General features: G+C 61.8%; 1 protein-coding gene across 8 annotated transcripts in view; it reads left to right on the forward strand.

Annotated features, from left to right (window-relative positions):
- NFATC1 (nuclear factor of activated T cells 1) overlaps nucleotides 1-19,573 on the forward strand; it is an 82,216-nt gene that overhangs the window by 49,213 nt on the left and 13,430 nt on the right. For 6 of the 8 annotated variants that reach the window (XM_037148070.2, XM_053664184.1, XM_053664183.1 and 3 more), the window contains one exon: nucleotides 4,665-5,354. In XM_037148070.2, coding sequence (XP_037003965.2) covers nucleotides 4,665-5,354 — 690 coding nt within the window. The remainder of the gene's footprint in view (nucleotides 1-4,664; nucleotides 5,355-19,573) is intronic. The other 2 variants (XM_037148073.2, XM_053664185.1) reach the window with 2 other exon arrangements.

Genomic DNA, 19,573 nt, shown 5'->3' on the forward strand with positions numbered 1-19,573 from the left:
CTGCTGACCTTGCATGCCTCCTGAGTTCTCTGGCCACACCACGGAGCACAGGGAAGGGACACTCAGGCCTGTTCAGGGAGCGGGTCAGAGGCCTGTGCCCAGAGCCTGGGGTGGGGGGGCCGCATTGGGGGCCTGGGACTCACACCCGGGACTCCTTCACAGCACCCAGGCTGCAGCAGCTCTGAGGGGCCTTCAAGGGTGGTCTGCTTTAGAAACTAGAGGGCGGTGGGCATCGGAGGGAAACACCCAGGCTCCCACGGACAGGACCTGACACAGCTCTGTGCGCCCTGGCAGGGCAGCCTGTCCCCTGGGGAGCCCGTCCCACGACACCTGCGCGGGGCTGGGGGGTCACGTCACGTCACGGCTGCAGGGAGCATAACTCTGGGGGTGCTGGGGCCCCGAGAGTCTCCCTGGGCCTCAGACCAGAGCCCAGGCCCTCGGCGCACAGCTGCTTGGAAGCAGCCGCGGAGCGTGAATCATGCGGCTTCCCACGCGGTGCTGGCGCTCGCCGGGTGAAATCCGATCGGTGTGTTTTTTGGCTCGTGTGGTCTGTTTTGACGATTGTCTCCATCAGCCTAATTGGGTGACGGGCAGGTCCCCACGTCACTGAACCTGGAGAAGCCCGGCTGGTGCACACCTGTGGCCGCGCAGCTGGCGCCCCCGGGAGGCGCTGGCCACGTGGGAGCCTGGGCCCTGAGGACGCACCCCGCCCGCAGACCCCCCCAGCCCCAGGGTCCCCGCTGCTCTCCCATCCCCTTATCTAAGGCAAGTCGTGCCCTGAAGCCCTCACCCCGGTGTTTATGCTGATGGTAAAACTCAGGCTCCAGTGTTTGCAACAAACAGGAGACAGTCTGCTCTTTGTTTCCTGGGGTTTGGAACAAAACCTCCTTTGTCCGAGACTGCAGAGGGGACCTGGTAAAGTGATTCAAGCTGAAACACTTGCGGCCACACAGAAATGTGTGCGTGCAGTTGGGGGACAGGAGTGGAAGGTACAGGGGCCTGTGCCCTGCCCTGTCCATGTCCCTGGGTCCTGTTCCAACCTGGTGAGCAGATGTTACTACAGAGGGACGTATGAGGGACCAGGCCGCCATCACCCCACTGACCACCGCTCTGGACATCCAGGCCCAAGGTCAAGGGCCAGCAGGGTGGGGACCCATGAGTACCCTCCTCAGGTGCCAGATGCCGCCTCTTAACCGCGCAGTCACGCAGCAAGTGGACAGAGTGAGGTCTCTCTCTGGGGGCCTGGCTGCCCCGGTTGGAGGATGGGCCCGAACCCAGACTGGTGGCAGGGTTTGGGGGCTGCCCCTGAGTGAGGGGACAGAGCTGCTCAGAGGGCGGGCAGAGCTCCAGCTTCCTGTGCCGGAGCCACAGGGTGACGGGCGTGTTGGCACTGGGGGTGCCCCCACACCGCACTGGTGTGCCCCCCTGCAGCCCAAGGAAGGCGGTCAGTTCATGTGCTCACATCTGAGGGTAAAGGAGAGAAGACGCACTCGGCCTGATGGCCCTCAGGCCACAGACAGGCTGCCCCGCCCAGGGGGGTCTCATCCCAGGGCCCCCGAGCCCTCAGGAGCAATCCCGCCCAGTCTGGTCATCAGCCCCCTGGCTCCCCCTGTCCAGTTCCTCCGTGGAAACGGCCTCTAGTGGCCATTTGTAAACGCACTGAGCTCCTGGTGGAGGGGCAGGGCGGCAACCAGCTGCTCCTGCCTCCGGGGGCCCCGGGGTGTCTGCTCCACCCCAAGGGCGAGCACTGAGGCTCAGATGGGGTGTGGGTGGGTGACGGGGGGCTGGGCCCCGATCAGTGGGCCCTGAGGACAGACCTGAGATTCAGCGCCCCCCACAGGCCGTGGGAGTTGGCTCGAGAGGGAGGGACGGCCTCTCTGTCGGGTCCCCACACTGCCCGGTGGCCCTGCAGGTCATGAGGTGGAAACTTGACCAGAAAGAGCCCCGGGAGCAGACCGATGCCGGTGCCATGGGCTCTAACAGGCCATGGACGACACTGGCCGCCGAGCAGACAGCAGCGCCCTCTTGCCCACAGACGGTGCCCGGCAATCCCTGGCTCCGGCAGCACGGCGGCCACACTGTGGGCATCACCCGGGTAGCTCGCTGGGACCGCCCTTTTAATGTCATTGGGAGCAGATGGGGTAGGACATTCAAAGAGCTCAGGGGACGCGTCACGAGAGAGACACAGTGGCCTTCGTGCCGGCTGAGACTCGGTGAGGGAGACCCACGAGGGCACTGCGTTCGCTGCTGCCCAGAGTCCGAGAACTCTACCGAACTCGGGGATTTAGCCTTCGGCACGCTGGACGCCTGCGTGTCATGGGGCGCCTTTCCAATGGGAGACTTTGGCTCCGCCCAGGCCATGTGTCTGTGGGCCTGTTTTCATAGATTATCACCCCTGCCCCCGATGCAGGGTCTCGGGGTCCACGACGTGCTGGCAGTGTGGGGGGAGGGATGCGGGTTCGGACAGAGCCGGGATGCTGCACCCAGACCCGCAGAGCCGGCCACAGGGACTGTCCTGAAGGGTGACACCAGCCGGCGTGAGGACCGAGTGACGCGCTCTAGGCTGTCAGCCCACAGCCCAGCCCTTCGAGGTGCGGGAGCCGACACCGCCCTCAGACGCCGGGCTCTCCAGCCAGGCGAGCAGGCTGCAGCTGTTTCCTGTTAACTGTGAGGACGTCACGCGGTCTTGGCAGCCGGGCCCAGCGCCCCCCCACTCCCGTCTGTGGACGTGGAAGGCGTGGCGGGGAGCTGCACCACGAGGGGGCTCAGGCCCAGCAGAGGCGGGAGGCCCCCTGGCTGGGGGTGTTCGCCAGCAGGACTGTGTCACCAGGGGGCCTGCTGGAAAGTTCAGGGGGAGACCTTGTGGGGGGGCTTTCTGAGGGGCCACCAAATGAAGCCACGCATCCTTCCGCACGTGCTCAGGGGCACAGGACGCACGGACGCACGGAGCCCGGGGTCCCGGGCCACCGCAGCAGCGGGCCGCACACTCTCCCAGACTCGCGTGCCCCTCAGGAGCCGCGTTCTCCTCCCGGGACACGTGGCCGCTGGCCACACTGGGACCTGCCCACTGTCGCCGGCATGATGGGCACAGAATTCACATTCACCCTGAGAATGCCCAGCTCCCTCGTCCTGCCTGCAGCCCCCGGCCTGGGCCTGAGCGGCCCTGCCCTCCTAGAACAGAGGGGCACAGGCCGGGCGGGCCGGGCACCCAGGGGAGCCCACTGGGCGGCCGAACACCCGCCGACCCCTTGGGCAGCCAGCCGTGTGAAGACCGCCGTATTCTGCCGGGTCAGCTGTGCCTGACTTGGCGTGTCCTCACTGCTCGGTCACACTGGCTTGAGGGACACAGGGCGGCATCTGCAAGTGGCAGACCGAGGTGGTGGGAGACGCCAGCTGGAGGCCTCATAATGACTGTGACCCTGTCCGCACAGCTGGCCGTCCAGGGACGCCAGCCACGCGGCTCGGTCTGCATGCAGGGGGGACGCCCTCACGGTGGACGAGTGGCGAGCGGCTGGGCACTGGTTTCGGCTGCGAATCCCCAGGAGCTGAAAGCTCAGGCCTTGGAGTTTCTGAGGAGTCGCTGGCCTGGAACCGCCCTCCTGTTTCTGTCTGAGTGTCGCCTTCAAGCAGGAGATGGGGGCCGGTCCCAGGCACACAGGGCAGCTCCCGCACCGCCACCTCTGCCCAGCCACGGGGTGGCCGCGGGCACCCAGCCAGGGCAGTGCAGACCGCACACCTGCGGGGCCGCCCCTGCTCCAGCAGGCGAGCCGGGCCCGGGAGGCCCAAGGACAGCACGTGGTCACACCGCAGGCAGCCGCGGGTGCTGGCGGGGCCTCCCCTGTGGATCCCGTGCCATTGTGGCCGTTCTCGGAACGATGGCCCTGGCCACCGAGATGACCCTGTGATGGGCACCAGAGGCGTGAGGCCCAGGAGAAAACAGCACAGGAGGCGAGTGAGGGCGGGAGCGGCCCGGGGCACCGGCGACACCCGCTGCAGCACTGGGGGTCCTCCCGGCCTCCCTCGGACCTCGGCCCGTACCCGGCCCCTTCCAGGCTGCATCCGCTTCCCAGGGCGGGGCGGACGGGGGGCGGGGGCACTTGGGAGCCGTCCCGCCCGCTCGGGGCGGTGGGGTCCCTGCCGCCCTTCAGGAGCGGAAACCGCAGGGCGGGGAGGGGCGGCGGCGTTTACGTTTCTGGTGCGAAGGCGCCTCTCCGGCAGCCCGCGCCACCTGTCTTTGCCGCCGTATTTTGCCGAGTTCTGAGCACGCCGTCCCTGTCCCCAAGCTCGCCGACCGCCCCGCCGCGCACCCGACGGGCCTCGGCAGCACACAGATGCCGCCGTGCGTCCAAGTTCACATTTTCGCTTTGATTGCTACAAATCCGCAGGCCCTCGGGTCCAGGGCTTCCACTGCAGTTTGCAAATGGGTTTTTATAGCACATTAGTGCTGCGGGAGGTTCCAAGGAAAACAGTGCTGTCGGGATTAGAAGCAGCTGCAGCTCGAGGAGCCGGTGACTCACGCCCGCCTCTTTAATTGGGTGGGAGAGCCGGGCGGGAGACACAGGGACTCAGTCAAGACGCTGTTTGTTTTTGGAGGGTGTCCTGGCCGCGGCCCGCCCAGCGCACCCATCTGCAGCGTGTTTATTTAACTTTTTTCTTTCTCACAGTTCCAGTCATAAAAGCAGAGCCCACCGATGACTACGAGCCGGCCCTGACCTGTGGACCCCTGAGCCAGGGCCTGAGTCCACTCCCGAAGCCGTGCTACAGCCAGCAGCTGGCCCTGCCTCCCGACCCGGGGTCTTGCCTCGTGGCGGGCTTCCCGCCCTGTCCCCAGAGAAGTGCCCTGATGTCACCGCCGCCCAGTGCCAGCCCGAAGCTTCACGACCTGTCCTCTGCCACCTACAGCAAGGGCATGGCCAGCCCCAGCCACGGTCCCCTTGGACTGCAGCGGCCAGCCGGAGGGGTCCTCACCAGCCCGGAGGCGCCGAGGCCTGTGGGCGTGCACCCCGGCTCTCCCCAGCCACCGCCTGCCACCCTGCTGCAGCCACAGGTGAGTGCACAGCTGAGCAGCAGCCGTCCCCCGGGTGGCCGGCCAGCACTCTGTCCCCACAGCCCCTCGTCTGCACCGCCGCCCGGTGCCCAAGAGCCGACCTGCCTGCAGCCCTGCAGCCCAGCCCGCCCACCTGGCATGGGCCACCAGCAGCACCAGCCGCCGAAGGTTCCGGAAGCAGAGTCTGCAGCCGCCAGGCCTCTGCCGCTGCCCGAGGTGCGTGAGGACAGTAATCAGGGTCTGGCCCCCACTCCCGTGTTGGTCAAGCGAGAGCCTCAAGAATTGGACCAGCTGTACCTGGACGATGGTAAGTGCCCGCGGCCGCAGGCGCGCACCGGGCCTGGCGCGGTGCGAGTGCTCGGAGGAGGGGTGTGCGAGCCTGCAAGGCGGGCAGTGTCCGTGGCGGGGTGCTTGGTGCCGCTCCGTCACCCTGGCCACCAGTGCGGCCAGTGCCTGGGGCCGTTGACCCACAGGGAACAGTGTCCCGGTAACTGCGGCCAAAACCTCGAAAGGCCAGGTGTGTGGCCAGAGCTGTGCCGAGCGTGGCCCACGGTGAGCGGAGTTCGCCGAGGGTGAGACCACCTGCCCAGGGGCCAGGCAGCCAAGCCCCCTCAGGGCTGCTCTGGCGAACAGTGTCTAAGTGACAGCGCAGCCACAGAGGTGACATTTGACCCCAGGCAGCTACATAAGGGGGCTGAGTGCTGTGACGGTCTCGCCAGGAGCTCAGGGAGGGGACAGGGTGGCCCTGAGCCCCGCACGCACGGTGAGAGGCTGTGGGTATGGAGTCGCCCAGGGTGGTTGGGAAGGGACGCGCCCTCGGCGCACCCAGGTGCAGAGGCCTGAATCCCAGGGTGGCCGGAGACGCCGGGTCCCGTTCCCGGTGGATTTATCACAGAGTCGCTCTTCGCTTGGGCACAGGTTGTGGCGGAAGCCAGGCGGCTGCGGGCCTGCTCTCTGCGCACCGAGAACCGCTCAGCTGGTGCTTTCCCGGCAGAGCGGGGCTCTGTGTGCAGCCCCTTCCCGTGTCCCGGGCGGCGGTCTCCGACTCGGGCACGGTCGGGCGCCTGCGGGAGGCACTTGTCCTCTCAGCCACCGACCCAGCTGGAGCCCGAGAGCCCAGCCCCCACTGTCCAGTCCCTGAAAACAGTGGCCGGACAGCGCCCCGGCCGCTGCCTCGGTGAGCGTCACGGTTTCTGTGTGGTTGTGGCCTTAAGCCTCCACTGGCCCCTTCGTCCCCAGGTCCTTTCGGGAGAACATTCCCTTCAGGAGCTGCTGTCCCCCCGTGGGTGGCGCGGCTCTGCCCGTTCCAGTGGCCGCGCCGGGCAGCGGGCCTGCAGCAGGCGCCACCCAGGGTGGGGGTGGGGGGACGTCCCGGCTGAGCACACACTCCCCGAGCTCCTGGGTCCTGCCCACTCCCATCAGCTCAGAGAAAGCGGCCCCACCACATACGTCTGCCGCCCCCCTCCCGTGGACCCCCACCTCTCCACCTGGTGAGTCCGCAGCCTCCACCAGCAGCGGTGCCCCTGGGACCCCTCCCTGGGACCCCCCCCAGGGGCCAGCTCGGCCACCTCAGGGGATCCTCACCACCTGGGAGGCGGTGCCACGCCCATGGCCACGGGCAGGACAAGAGCAGCGTGACCCTCCCTGTCACTCTCCCCAGCGGACACCAGGCTCCAGTCCTGGAGGCCCCACCTCTAAACGCCATTGACACACCTGCACCCTTGTCAGGGCCTCACGCCTCTCACCTGCGTGGCGGTAAGGTGGCTTTTAGCAGGTCACCTGGCTTTCATTCCCCCCAGACACTGGGCTCGAGCGCCCTGTGACCCGGGTCTGCCCCGCTCACCACCCTGTCCTTAGCCTCCTGGTCCGGCCGCGCACACTGCGCCTGGAGGCCTTGGCTGCCCTCCCGCCTGCGGGCCCCACACGCGTCCTGGGCCCCTGAGCAGAGGCCCCGAGGCCCGGCCCAGTGCAGCCCACACAGAGGTCTGTCCCCTCCGTTCGGGGCCACATTTAGGGCCCTTATTCCCACGGAGTCTCTGTGTGGTCTCCGCCTGTGACCAACAAAGCTTCCCAGTCACAGCACACGCAAGCCCAGAGGTGTTCGTTTTCACACCCCCACACGTGACGTGCTTATTCCCCAGTGAGAACCACGCAGGGAAAGGCCCTTCCGAGCTGGCGGTGGCGCAGATGGCTGACCAGCCTCCGCCCGCATCCCCACCGGGCAGCCCTTCCCGAGACCGAGGCAGGGCTGCGGGCGCACCGGCCGTGTTCCCGGGACGCAGCCTCACACCCGCCAGGCTGCCCGCAGTGGGGCGCCAGGCTGGAGCGGGTCCCGTGTGCAGGCCCTTGGCTCTGCCCTGTCCTGGCAGCAGGAGCCACACCGTGTCTGTTCTGGGCACCGTTCCCGTGGGAACACGGATCGAATGAGCGGATAAGTCTCCCCACATCCACCGCCGGCATCAGAAGGTAGGGCCCGGCTCTCTCTGGTACCTCCAGGCATTGGCGGCTGTGCAGCTGGAGGGAGGCGGCACCCCTCGCTCACCCGAGGGCTGGCGGGCGGCCACCTGCCGGGAAGTCGGGGCTCACACAGGGGCCTAGATGCCGGATCTTTGTGCCGAGCTCGGCTTCTCAGAACCTGGCGCTGCCCCTCCCTCCCGAACTCAGAGGGCGAGGGAGGGCGGGCTCGCACCGTGGTTCCTTCCCGCGGAAGGTTAGAGAGGGGGATGGCGGCGTGGGCGGGGCCCAGCTGCTTCCGTACGGTTGCCTGGGGAGTCGGCGCTGTCGTGGGGTGCTTTGCTGGCCCCCTTGTTAAGGTTCTGCGTCGCTGAGGTATTTGAAAACCATCCCTTCCCGCGGGGACAGTGTCGATTCTCCGGCTGGTTCTGGGTAGAGAAAGGTTTTCGTCCAGAGCAACTCAGCCTGTTAATGAACTTCAACTCCAGTGTGTTCTGCGGGTCAACAACATTCATAGGATTTTGGCTCTCAGCTCAGACTTCAACTGTGGGTCCACAAGAGGTAATTTTTGAAAGATTAGTTTTACCGACTGGGTGTTATTTGAAACGCGGGTTTTTCTAGCGCGTCGCCAGAGCCTTGCTGGACAGTTTCCGTGGGTTGCCGCTGTGCAGAGCCAGGGCGAGGCCGCCGCCGCCGCCCTCCCTTCGGCCCTGGGCACACTCACGCTTGTCGCTGTCCAGGGTTCCCTCGGACCCACATTCTCCGGAAGTGTGTCCTCACCCTGTTGGGCACGCGGAGTGCACTCCGCACCTCGGTGACAGGGACCCCTGCTTTGCTGAGACAGAGCCCCTCCCTTGAGCTTCGCAGCTGGAGCAGCGGCTCCCAAGGTGCTGGCTTGTCTGCCGCCCAAGCCCCTGTTGTCACCTCCCCGCCCTGCCGCTGCCGCCGCCCACAATCGGCCCTTTCACTCCTCCAGGAGCCCCGGGGTTTCCAGAGGCTCGATGTCATTAAAACAACAAGCAGGTGGGCCCGCGTCTGGGCCACGAGCCCACGCCCCTCTTCCCGGGCTCCGGCTGCTCGGGAGACAACAAAAGGCTTCCCTCATGGAAAGTGTTACTCAGCTGGCGCCGCGCCCGGCGGCGGCGAGCGAACGGCCTGTGTGAGGTGCGGTGAGCACGCGGCGGCGATGACATTGGAGATGCACTGCCACAGGACGCGGGGGGGAGGAAGCCCAGCCGCGCAGGGAATCCATCGGGGTCCGGCCCGAAGGCCCCGGACGTCTGCACGGCCCCTGTGCCGCCCAGACAGGCACGGCCATCGGTGTGGGGGCCCCGCAGGACTGCAAACAGGGAGACCCCTCGGGGGGCCGTTCGTGCAGGTGCCGGCCAGCACCGCCGGCTGTGGGTGGAGGTGGACGTCGCCCTGCGCCCACCCGGGCGCTGAGAGCCTCCAGGGGCCACAGCAGGGCCTCCGCGTGCCTGTGCCCTGGACGTCCGAGTGTCTACACGGAGACTTAGAGCTGAGCTCCCAGGGGTGGGACAGACATGGGGACACGGGCTTAAATGTCTCAGGGTTTATCTGGAGAAACCTCGCCGTCACCAGGCACCACCGGCCAGCGGGAGTTCTGTCCTGCCGTCCTGGCAGACACCGTGCCGAGCGCAGGATTCCATGGTGTCTGGGAAGGTGTGTGTTCGTGTGGGAAGCCTGTCACCGTGGACACCAGGGCGGCAGCAGGTGCTGGGGGAGGAGCGGCGAGGAGGGGTGGCCACTCCGCCTGGTGCCGAGCATGGTTCTCCCTAAATAGGTGCCATGTCCAGCAGCACCGTGACATCAGCGTGTCCCTTCCCACGTGGGAGGGGCATGGAGGGAGGGAGGGTCCAGCTCCCAGGACCCCTGCACTTTGGTGCCTGCCAGGTGCTGGGCACTTTGCTCGGCTGCCCGGTGCGTGGCGAGCACGGAACAGCTGGAACCACGTGTCCTTTGTCACCAGAGGCTCCCGCCCCCACTGCTCTGTCTGCACTCGGAGAACAGCTGCTTCCAGAGGCCCCCTGCTCTCCATCCCCCCTCACCAAGAGTCCTTTGCCGGCCCCCTTCTCTAAATGTGGAGCCGTGTGAGGGTGTCACTGTGCGGGGGACAAGGGAACTAGCGGGGGTCTCGCAGGGCCGGCCCCACCCAGCAGCGTCGGGGGCTGGGAGCAGGTCACCGAGCAGGGAGTGGGGTTGACCTGCAGGTGTGGCTTCGGGCGGGCAGGTCAGGGCTGGTCCTCGCTGAGCAGCGCGGCACCGGGTCTGCTTGAGTGCAGACCCTGCCTCTCGTCCCACGCGGAGGTGAGCGCCGCCCAGGAGCCCTGGGGGGGGGCAGTCTTCATTTCAGACCAGCAGCGGCGCCCGGGGCCCTGCGTGTTCTCTCTCTGGTGCACGTTCACACAGACACTTCGGCACCTGCGGGCCGGTGAGTGCCACGCCACGCCACCGGAGTGTGCAGCCGCAGCCCAGGGCGTGTGAAGGCACAATGGCCGCATTCACGAGGCTCAGCTGTCGACAGGCCGTCGGGCTCGTGTCTCGTCGGGCGAGCGGTGACCAGGGCGGCTCGGGCTCCGTCTGCATCTGTTGGACGACTGTGTTTTCGCAAGAGCGGCCAGGGCCCCGTAACCGAAGCCAGGCGCTTGGCCCGGTGCCCCGGGGCTGTAGGAGGGGGGCCAGCCAAACACCACCGCCTCTGAGTGACCCCCTGACGCAGACGCGCGTTCTCGCGTGCGGACTCCCGAGCAGCGTGGTGCCCCGGCTCACGGGCGTCTGTGGAGTGCGGCAGGGGAGGACACAGACATCGGCCATGGTGCTGATCACCTCCCCGCCACGGCTGAGAGAGAGAGTCGCTCCCGGCCAGGTTGACAGAAAGACGCGGAGGGACAGAAAACCCGGCCGTCAGTGCTGAGTGCAAGGCCTTCGGGGCTTCCCAGAGGGACTTTTACGCGTGTTCTTTCCACTTGTGTGTTCGGCCGTGGAGCGGCGCTCTGGGGCAGGACAGCCAACGTGACGCCCCCTGACAGAGAAAGGCAGCTGAGGTTTGGACAGAAATGTCACCTGACTTGCTTGACAGAATCACAGTTGACAAGTGACAGACCCAGGGACGTGGCCTCGACCTGCCAGCTCTGATTTCCACAGCCTCTGCTCTGCCGAGGTGCAGCTACATTGTCGGATATTTCCCCACTAGAGATGTGATCGGCTAAGACTCCTGCCCGGAGGTTGTCACGTGTGAGTTGGCCTTTCAAGCTGAGGAGGAGTGTGGTGTATATTTTCTTCACCAGAAAATTTCTGGTCATTAACTGAGACGTGCTCGGTGGCTCGGGCGGGACTGTGAAAGTGCTGGCGAGAGGACCTCCGTGAATCCCTCCCCCCAGAAACAATAAAATTACAGACAAAACTCTCAAATCAGTGATCCCAGAATTGGGGAATTAACCAAGGAGGCACGCCAAATGAAAAGCATTTATTCACCACAAAACGGGACCTTGGAGAAAAGGGGGCCTGCAGAGTTTCAACCTGGGCTGCCCCCCACCCCAGCTCCGAGGAGCGTGGCGTGAAAAGCAAGCAGCTTCACAGGCAGGGAAGGTGATGGGCCCCTTGGGGACTCCGTAAAAAACTGCACCCCACAGCGCAGCCAGTGTTTTGACTGGTCCTGAAGCCCCCGGGAAAGCCGAGCTCCTCGGGCATCGTCAGAAACAGCAGATGCTGGAATCCCGCTCATGGGAGCCGCCCCGCCCCTGTCCCCCATGTTTGCAAGCAGGAACCAAACAAACGAATGACCGCCAGGGGGTCCGAAAACCCCTGACGTGTTCCCCGGGGCCCAGAAGACTGTGCAGGTGCCCACAGGCGTGCACAGGCTCGGGAGAGACCCAGGGAAAGAGAGGCCGCCATCCTTCGCCTCTGGCTGACCTCGGGCCCTGCACTCACACAGGTGAGGACCAAGGCTGACAAGATTCCCACCACACACGGGGCCCCTGGACGAGGGCCCTGGCAGCTTAAGGCGTTTGGAGGAACTTCCCACTGGTAGCTGGTTGACCGTACAACCGCACTCACCTGAGGGTGACCCCTGGGGAGCCAGAGTTAAAATAAAAACAAGAATTATTTAAAAGGGGGACAGAGAACTTAGGGCCACACAATTAGTTCAGCAGAGTCACTCATCCCGTGAGCGGCCACACGGAGAAAAATGGGGCAATAACAACAGACCACGGGAGAAGAGCTGATTCTGCTATGAGGCAAAAAGTTACCTGTGGCGTCCAGTTTCAACCAGAGGAAACATCTCGAACAGGGAAGAAAACCAACCCGCGCACAGCAGACCAGTGTGTGCCGGGTGGCTCAGGGCTGGAGTCGCACCGCTGCTGTGGACCGCGGACCCTTCAGGGCCCCGCGTGAGGAAATGGGGGCGCGTGTGACAGCTGTGCCTCACCAGACAGAGAACTTCAATAGTGTGGCTGAAGTACGTCATTTAAAAAAGAACCACGTAGAAATCCTAGAGTGTAAAAACGCAAAAAATGACATGGAAAACTCACTAGAGCCAATGAATGACACACTGGAGCCAGCAGAGAAAAAAATCAACAAACTGGAAGGAAGGTCTGAGAAACAGAAAGAAAAAAATGAAGAAAAACGAACGTAGGGACAACATAAAGCGCATAAACATCTGAGTCACAGGAATCTAGGAAGAGAGAAGAGAGGAAGGGGTAAAAAAAATATTGGCAGAAATAATGGCCAAAATCCTCTGAGTTCGCTGAAAAACGTCATTTTACACATCCGAGAAGGCTGACGAATTTCAAGTCAAGTCCAAGAGTCACACCGAGGCGCACCACAACCACACTGTCAAAAGCCACAGACCATGGGACTGGGCTGGAAGCCGGAGACGAACACCGGCCACCACGTGGCCGCCCCCCTGGGGTGCACAGCCGACGCCCCCAGCCGGGGCTGGAAGGCAGGTGCCGAAGTCCCAGGGCTGAGGAGAACGGCCACGGACCACGAAGTCCACGTCTGGCAAATCCGGCCTTGAGGAGGGGACATAGAGCCGTCCCCAGAAAAGCAAGAGGCAGAGGGTGTGTTGCCAACAGACCTGACCTACGAGAACTGAAGGGTGTGCTTCATAATGGCACAAAGGTGGGGGTGGGAAGGAAGCTGTATCAGAACAAAGTGCCTATATATTATTAGAAATAAGTAGGTATTAATCTGAAATTATTTTATATTAAAATGCACATTGTATTTCCTAGAGCAGGGGTTTCAAACTCATTTTCACCGGTGGCCCCATCAGCTTTGCAATTGCTTTCAAAGGGCCGAATGTAATTTCAACTCCTTACCAGTTAAGTAGTTACATTTGTACAGTCCTAAAATTATTTCAGCCCTTTGAAGGCAACCGCAAAGCTGATGTGGAACCTGGTGACAGTCAGTCTGATAGCCCTGCTCTAGAGGAACCACTAAGAACATAACTTAAAAATCTACAGTAAACAAAACAAGAGCTAAAAGACATTTAAATGAGACACCAGCAAATATATATTTAACAAGCAAGAAGGTGGCCACGAAAGATCGATCATAGGAACCACAGCCACTACAAACCAAAACAAAACCACGAGACGTGAAAACAAATGCCGACGGGGCAAGTACAGACCCTACAGGCCGATCACTTTAAATGTAAGTGAGCTGCACACTCCAGTAAAGAGGCGGAGCTTGTGAGAACGGCCAGAAAACCCACGGGGCCCGGCGGTGCACCGTCTGCGGAGGGTGTACCTCGGAGTGAAAGCGCGAGAAGTCGAAAGTAAAAGGGTGGAGAAGATGAGCCATGCAAATGGCGTCCAGGAGAGACCCAGAGGAGCTGTCCTAACACCAGACGGAGTAGAGTTAGGCCCCCAAAATGTTACCGCAGACAAACAGCACATTATACAAGGAGTAGAACATAAACGGAGCAGAAAGATGTAACAACTGTGAATATATTTGCACCCAACGACAGAGCCCCGTAATGCATGAAACAAAACCCGGTAGAACTGAAGGGATAAATCGAAGACAGTGAAACACTAATAGCTGGGGACAGATAAGGTGCTTCTCAGATAGCACTGAGAGAAGTGCTAATTCAAGGAGTTCATCATCACCAAACCCTTATTATATGAAATGTTAAGGGGACTTATCTAAGAAAAACAAGTTAAAGAAACATGAACAGTGAAAGGACAACAAACTCACAGTTATGAACAACCACACCTAAAATGAAAGCAAACTAAGAGGACAGCTAGATCAGGAGTGGAAACATAGAAAGGAAGATCTCAAGGGTTAGCAACAGGGGAGTGGGAGGAGGAGAAGGGGGAGAAGGTACAGCAAATAAGTAGCATAGACAGTAGATAGAAAATAGGTGGGGCAAGAATAGCATGGGAAATATAGAATCTAAAGGACTTGAGACACATGGTCATAAACTAAAGGGGGGGTAATGGTGGGGACAGGTGGGTAGGGTAGAGGGGAATGAAGGGGGGAATAGAACAACTGTAACAGCATAATCAATAAAAAAATTTAAAAAAAAAACAGCCAGGAAACGGCAGCATGGCGCCTACGGAGTGTGTGCTGGGGGCCTCTCCAGACCCCACCGCAGCCTGGCCCACCGTGAGCCCAGCTGAAGTTTAAAGATTAATGCTGATTACATGGGAATTAATTACAGGATCAACATGGTCCCTGCCAAAATTTTAGCAGATTTTTTTAAAAAAACTGACACAAGGATCCTAAGATTTATATGGAATTGCAAAGATCCAGAATAGCCAAAGCAATTTGGAAAACCAAAAACCCCCCACGTCGGGAGGCTCACACGTCTCAGGTCCAGCCTCACTGCAGAGCTGCAGTGACCCCGCAGAGGACACCCCCAGCGGTGGGGCAGAGTGAGCGCCCCAAAGTGAGCCCTTGTGTCTGTGGGGAACGGACTTGTAACAGACAAGCCGTTTACTTGGGGCAAAGGATAGACAAGTGACCCTGCAACAACTGGATACACAGATACAAAAAAATAAAGAAAGAACTTAGATTCTGACCTCGCACCACCCACAAAAATCTAAGTTGGAGTTGATCATGGAATTAAACATAAGAGCTAAAGCCATAAAACTCGGGAGAGAATATATGAGACGATTCTCCAATCCTTGGATTAGGCAATGATTTTTTTAGATATGACACCAGAAACGCAACCCATAAAATTAACAAATTGGTACGTTGGACCTCATCAAAATTCAAAGTGTTTGTGCTTCAAGGGGTGCCATTAAGAAAACAGAAGACAGGCTGCAGTGGCAGGGATGTGTTCTTCAAACGCACATCTGACAGAGGACCTGTGTCCCGAGTGCCGCGCTCCGCGACCCAGGGGAGAGCACAGTCCGGACCCCGGTGAGAGGCTTCAGCAGACGTTGCCGCAGAGATGCCTGAATGGCCGAGAGCTCAGGACGCCGTGCTCCTCGGCCACAGGGACGTGAGTGAAATGCCCGGGCAGGGACGTCCTGCCGTGGGGACGGCAGGTTTGGAGGAGGATGTGGAGACATGGAAACTCTCACGCGGTTCTTGTCGCTGTGGCGAGGTCTTAGAAGTGAAACAAAGATTGACCCCTGTTCCGCTGTGGGCGTCTGCCGGGGGGAAGTGAGCGCAGGCGCCCACACACAGGGCGCAGCTGTGCCCGGCGCCGCTGCTCACGGCGGTGAAGTTCTGGGAACCACCCAGACGGCAGCGGCTGGGCACCGGGTGGGAAAGAGCGGCACGGTCAGGCCATGGCGTGTTATTCCGCCAGCGGGCGGGATGAAGCACTAATTCCTGCCGGGATGGGGTGACCCCGGGAACACGGTGCGAAGGTCAGAGAGCCAAACACGAGAGACCACAGACTGTGGCTCCTTTCGATGGAAGTGCCCAGGAAAGGCAAACTCCCAGAGGCAGAGATGAGCCCGGCTCGGGGCGTCTGCAACGATGGGTCTGGGGCTGCTGTTTCTCCTCAGCTTAAGGGGCATTTGGGGCTCAGCTGGGTGTTGCCGTCTGCTCGGTGCACCTGTAAAGTGCCACACGCTGGAGGGGACACCGCGCTCGCAGAGATCGAGGCCCGTGTGCATCCCGGAGGGACAGTTTCCGTGTCCGTGGGGTGGACATGTGGTGCCCAGGCTCCTTTTCTAGGGAGCGTCAGGAGAAAATTCAAATTCTGTTTTTGTGTGACAAGAGCACCGGGCCGATGGCAGATGGTGCCATCTCTTTCTCTAGAGGGTAAAATAGGCCTCTCGGTCTCTGGCTGTTTAGTCGAATGATGGGTTGTCTTTCTTTTTTGGTAAAGATTTTATGTATTTATTTTCAAAGAGAGGAGAAGGGAGGAAGTGAGGGAGAGAAACATCCACTTGTGGTTGCCTCTCATGCGCCCCCTACTGGGGAGCTGGCCTGCAGCCCAGGCACATGCCCTGAGTGGGAATCGAACTGGCAATGCTGTGGTCTGCAGGCCAGTGCTTGAGCCACACGAGCCGGGGCAAGGGCTGCCTTTGAAGTGGGGACGAGGCGACATGAACATCACCTCCAGCTGGAGATTCTCTCACATTCCTGTAGGTTGGGCGCACGGAATTTTGAGCCCCTTTACCTTTTGAATTTTGAAGCCTGGTTCTTCCTTCCTCCCAGATTATAATGTAAAGAACAAAGACAGTCTGTTCCCCCTTCTGAAACATCCGCCCTTATCAGGCCCAGGGACCCTGCTAATCAGAGCCTGATACTTGGGACAATGGGCCAGTCAGCGGCCCTCCCTCCTGAGCCCGGTGACGGCTCCCAGAGCCCAGGAGCTGGTTTTCATTGGTCTCCAACGGGGCAGACAGTGCAGGCAGCGGTGGCTGAGATGGGCCAGTGGGCGGTTATCGGCCCCCAGCCCACCTCTCCCCCGCCCCGGGGGGAAGGCCTGCCCGCGCGGCCCTATCAGGCCCTCCAGCTGCTGTTATTTCAGATACAGCAGGAAGCGGGCCCTGGAAGACGGGGGCAGCCCAGAGCCCTCAGCCACATCGAGAAAGTCTGTGATTTACTTGAGGCCCTGGCTGCGGTCCAGCCGCCTCGGGAGGGAAAGGAAAGGGGCAGCAGAGACGCTGTCTGGCCTCGCAGACGTGGCGGGGAGTGGGGGGCGCCCTGCCATTGCCTTGGGGCCCCGGCTGAGCCCCAGCAGCTGGGCCGCCGGCTCACTCTGCCCTGCGGGTCAGGACCCTCATGGGCAGCACCCCGGTCTCCTCGGTGGACGGCCCCCTCCATCCTCTCTGCCCGTGAAGGGGGTGGGTCTGCAGTTCAGTGCCGCAAGTGCCCACAGACGACTCTCAGGGCTGCGCTCTGCATCAGAAGTTGTTCGAGTCTGGAGCAGGTCCGTGCAAATGTGGCGTGCGGCTCCTCCCGCTCAGTTCCGCCTGGGCATGTGAAGGGCACACAGCAAACCCTCCACGCACCGGCAGCCGCTGCCTGCTCTGAGAAGGCCCGCGCTCGGGCCCCGGGCCCCCGCTGAGGGAGGGGCCCAGATACGAAGGAGGCTCTGCAGGGGACCAGCCAGCATCTGCGAGGGTTTAGTGAGAGAAATTACACTTCAGGACATTTCCTCTTCGTCACGGCCCGGGAGGGATGGGCCAGGGAGGGAAACGTCCCGGGGTCACGTGTCAGGGCTGCAGCGGTCCCCGTGGGGAGAGCCACGCCGTTTGCTGCTCTTGGCGCGGCTCCCACCTCTCGGCGGCTCACAGTTGCCTTTCTGTGCGCGGTCCTTTTTCCACAGTAGCTGTTGCCAGCACGCCGTAAACTACCGTGTATCACTCCGGTTTAAGAACCTAAACTTTAAAACAAATTAAACTCTTGTTGACATTGTAATAAAAATCAGAATGGGCCCGAGCAGCTCAGCAGACGCACACTTCAGTTATTTTTGTGGATTTAAGGTTGTTTGCGGGAATCCCAGACTCCCGGCACGGCAGAGTTACTTCCTCCTGGCAGACGGCTGGAGGTGGCTGAAGGGCCCTGGGGGGAGCGGGGTGGGGGTCCCTCTGTCGCCTGAACGTGTGCTCCGGCCTCCACAGGAGCGTCTGCAGGCACGGGTGAAAAATCAGCCGCAGGACAGCTCTGGCGGGGGGACCGGTGGGTTTTAACTCATTCCCATTTGAGAAAGGAGTTCAGAAACTGTCAGTGCCTGTATGTCAGTTAGGGTCCTTGCTGGTTGTGGCCCCATCTCCAGCACAAGCCGGAACTCGGACCAAGCGCCCTTCTCTCCTTTTATCTTCCTCGCCGCCGGGGCCTGCGCTTTGCACAGTCGCTCTCACCCCCTGAGATGGAACCGGTGGTTTCCACTGGATCCGGTGCCAGCTTCCCACCCTGCAGGCAGCTTCCTGCCATGATAACGCAGACCAAAGCCTTGCACCGTGGGGACTGACAGACGGACGGACGGACGGACCCGAGCTCTTCGGAGCTGGCAGGCACCCAGGAGCCGCGCTGTGACAGGGGCTTCCAAGGGAACCTTTCCGCCGCACGGCCTGGCCCTGCCTGCCTGCGGCCTCCCCTCAGGCGGGAGTCCTGTTTTCTCTGGTCCCAGGGCCGGGTGGCAGCAGGCCCCGTGGCCTCCGGCCGAGTGAATGCCGACGTCCGCCGAACACGCTCCTGACCGGCGCTCCCCTCTGTGGCGCCCCTTGCGGAGTCTTCAGAGCCCCAGGCCTCCTGGGTGTGGAAGAGTGGCTGAGACGCGGGTGGCCCGGCGCTGGGGGAGGGGCTCGGAGAGGAGTGGGGTGTGAGGGGGAAGCGGTGCCCGCTCCTTTGCCACGTGCAGCGCACTCACCAAGTGGCAGTTCCTGCTGCCACTGGAGTTGCTCCTGCTGGTTAGAGGAGCCCACTAACGTAGAGGAGTCTCCCTCTCGCCTCGTAGCCCCGCACATCATGTCTGCGAGCACACACACACATGCACACACACGCACACGCACACAGGGTTTTTGTAAGGCATTTGGCCACTGTGATTAAGTCCAGGCATCTCCACCTGACCAGCTCGCTGAACTCCAGGACATTTGGTAATATGTCCGATTTTGCTCTTGAACATGGAAGTGGATTTTAAATGTCCCACAGCTTGTGGAGGTGCAGGATGTTGACCCCAGCCCCCAAACTGCACTTCAGGCCCCGTGCACACGGTCTGGGTGTCCGTCCCTGCCAGCCCCAGGGCCCCAGTCCAGTGGCAGCAGCAGGCTCACTGGCTTCCCATCCAACGAACGTCGATGGCTCACGGGTGTCTCCAAATCGCTCGTTTTCCACAGAGTCAGTCTTTCCTCTGAGGCTTCTTCGGAAAACAAATTTAGACAAACCAGCATAAGAATTAAAACCACATTTTCCAAACAGGTAGCTCATAGCCCCCTGGAAAGAAAGACCTGTGGCAGACAGACACCACACGGATTCCCAGGCAGTCAGTGACCGTGCCCTGCAGGGGGCGGGGGCGTCATCCAGCTTCCTCCGCAGCCAGAGGACAGCCCCAGTGTGCAGGTCCCACGCCAAGTGTTCTGGCTCCACAGGGCCGTGGGGACACAGAGCAAGTCAGGTCCCTGACCCCTGAAAACCGTAGTGGGGTCAAGAGAGTGAGGCAAACACTAGGCAGAGGTCAGAATCTAGGTAACGATTCGAGAGGACAGGGCAGTGCCACCACACAGTGCCCGGCAGGCTCCAAGGGAACTGTGGGGGCAACGACTGGAGAGAGCCCGGGGGCCCAGGTGGGGTCAGGAGGGACTTGGAGGGGAATCGAGATCAGGGCCAGTGCGACGGCTGCCTGCTCCGCACCCGAGCAGGTTTCTCTGTTCAGTGTGACTCCATGAGAGGGTCCCGGTTGTCAAGTTTGGGAGCAGATGGTGGACAGAATTTCCCCCAGAACTCGGGAAGGTGTCCCTGGCCACACTACAGTCCCCTGCTCATGACCCCCGGCATCCTGTCCTCGTTCAGGAAGGAAACGCAGCTGACGGCTCCGCCTGTTCTGTCCAGGGCTGTTAGCCACGCCGCTCCAGCACCTGGGCCGAGAGGTGGTCTCGGGGGTCCCACCGGGCTGAGGGTCTGGGCGATCGGCGGGGCACATCCTCA

This window comes from Artibeus jamaicensis, unplaced genomic scaffold (genome assembly GCF_021234435.1).
Source record: "Artibeus jamaicensis isolate MK-2021 breed Jamaican fruit bat unplaced genomic scaffold, CSHL_Jam_final contig_354, whole genome shotgun sequence".
NCBI classification, from domain to species: Eukaryota; Metazoa; Chordata; class Mammalia; order Chiroptera; family Phyllostomidae; genus Artibeus; species Artibeus jamaicensis.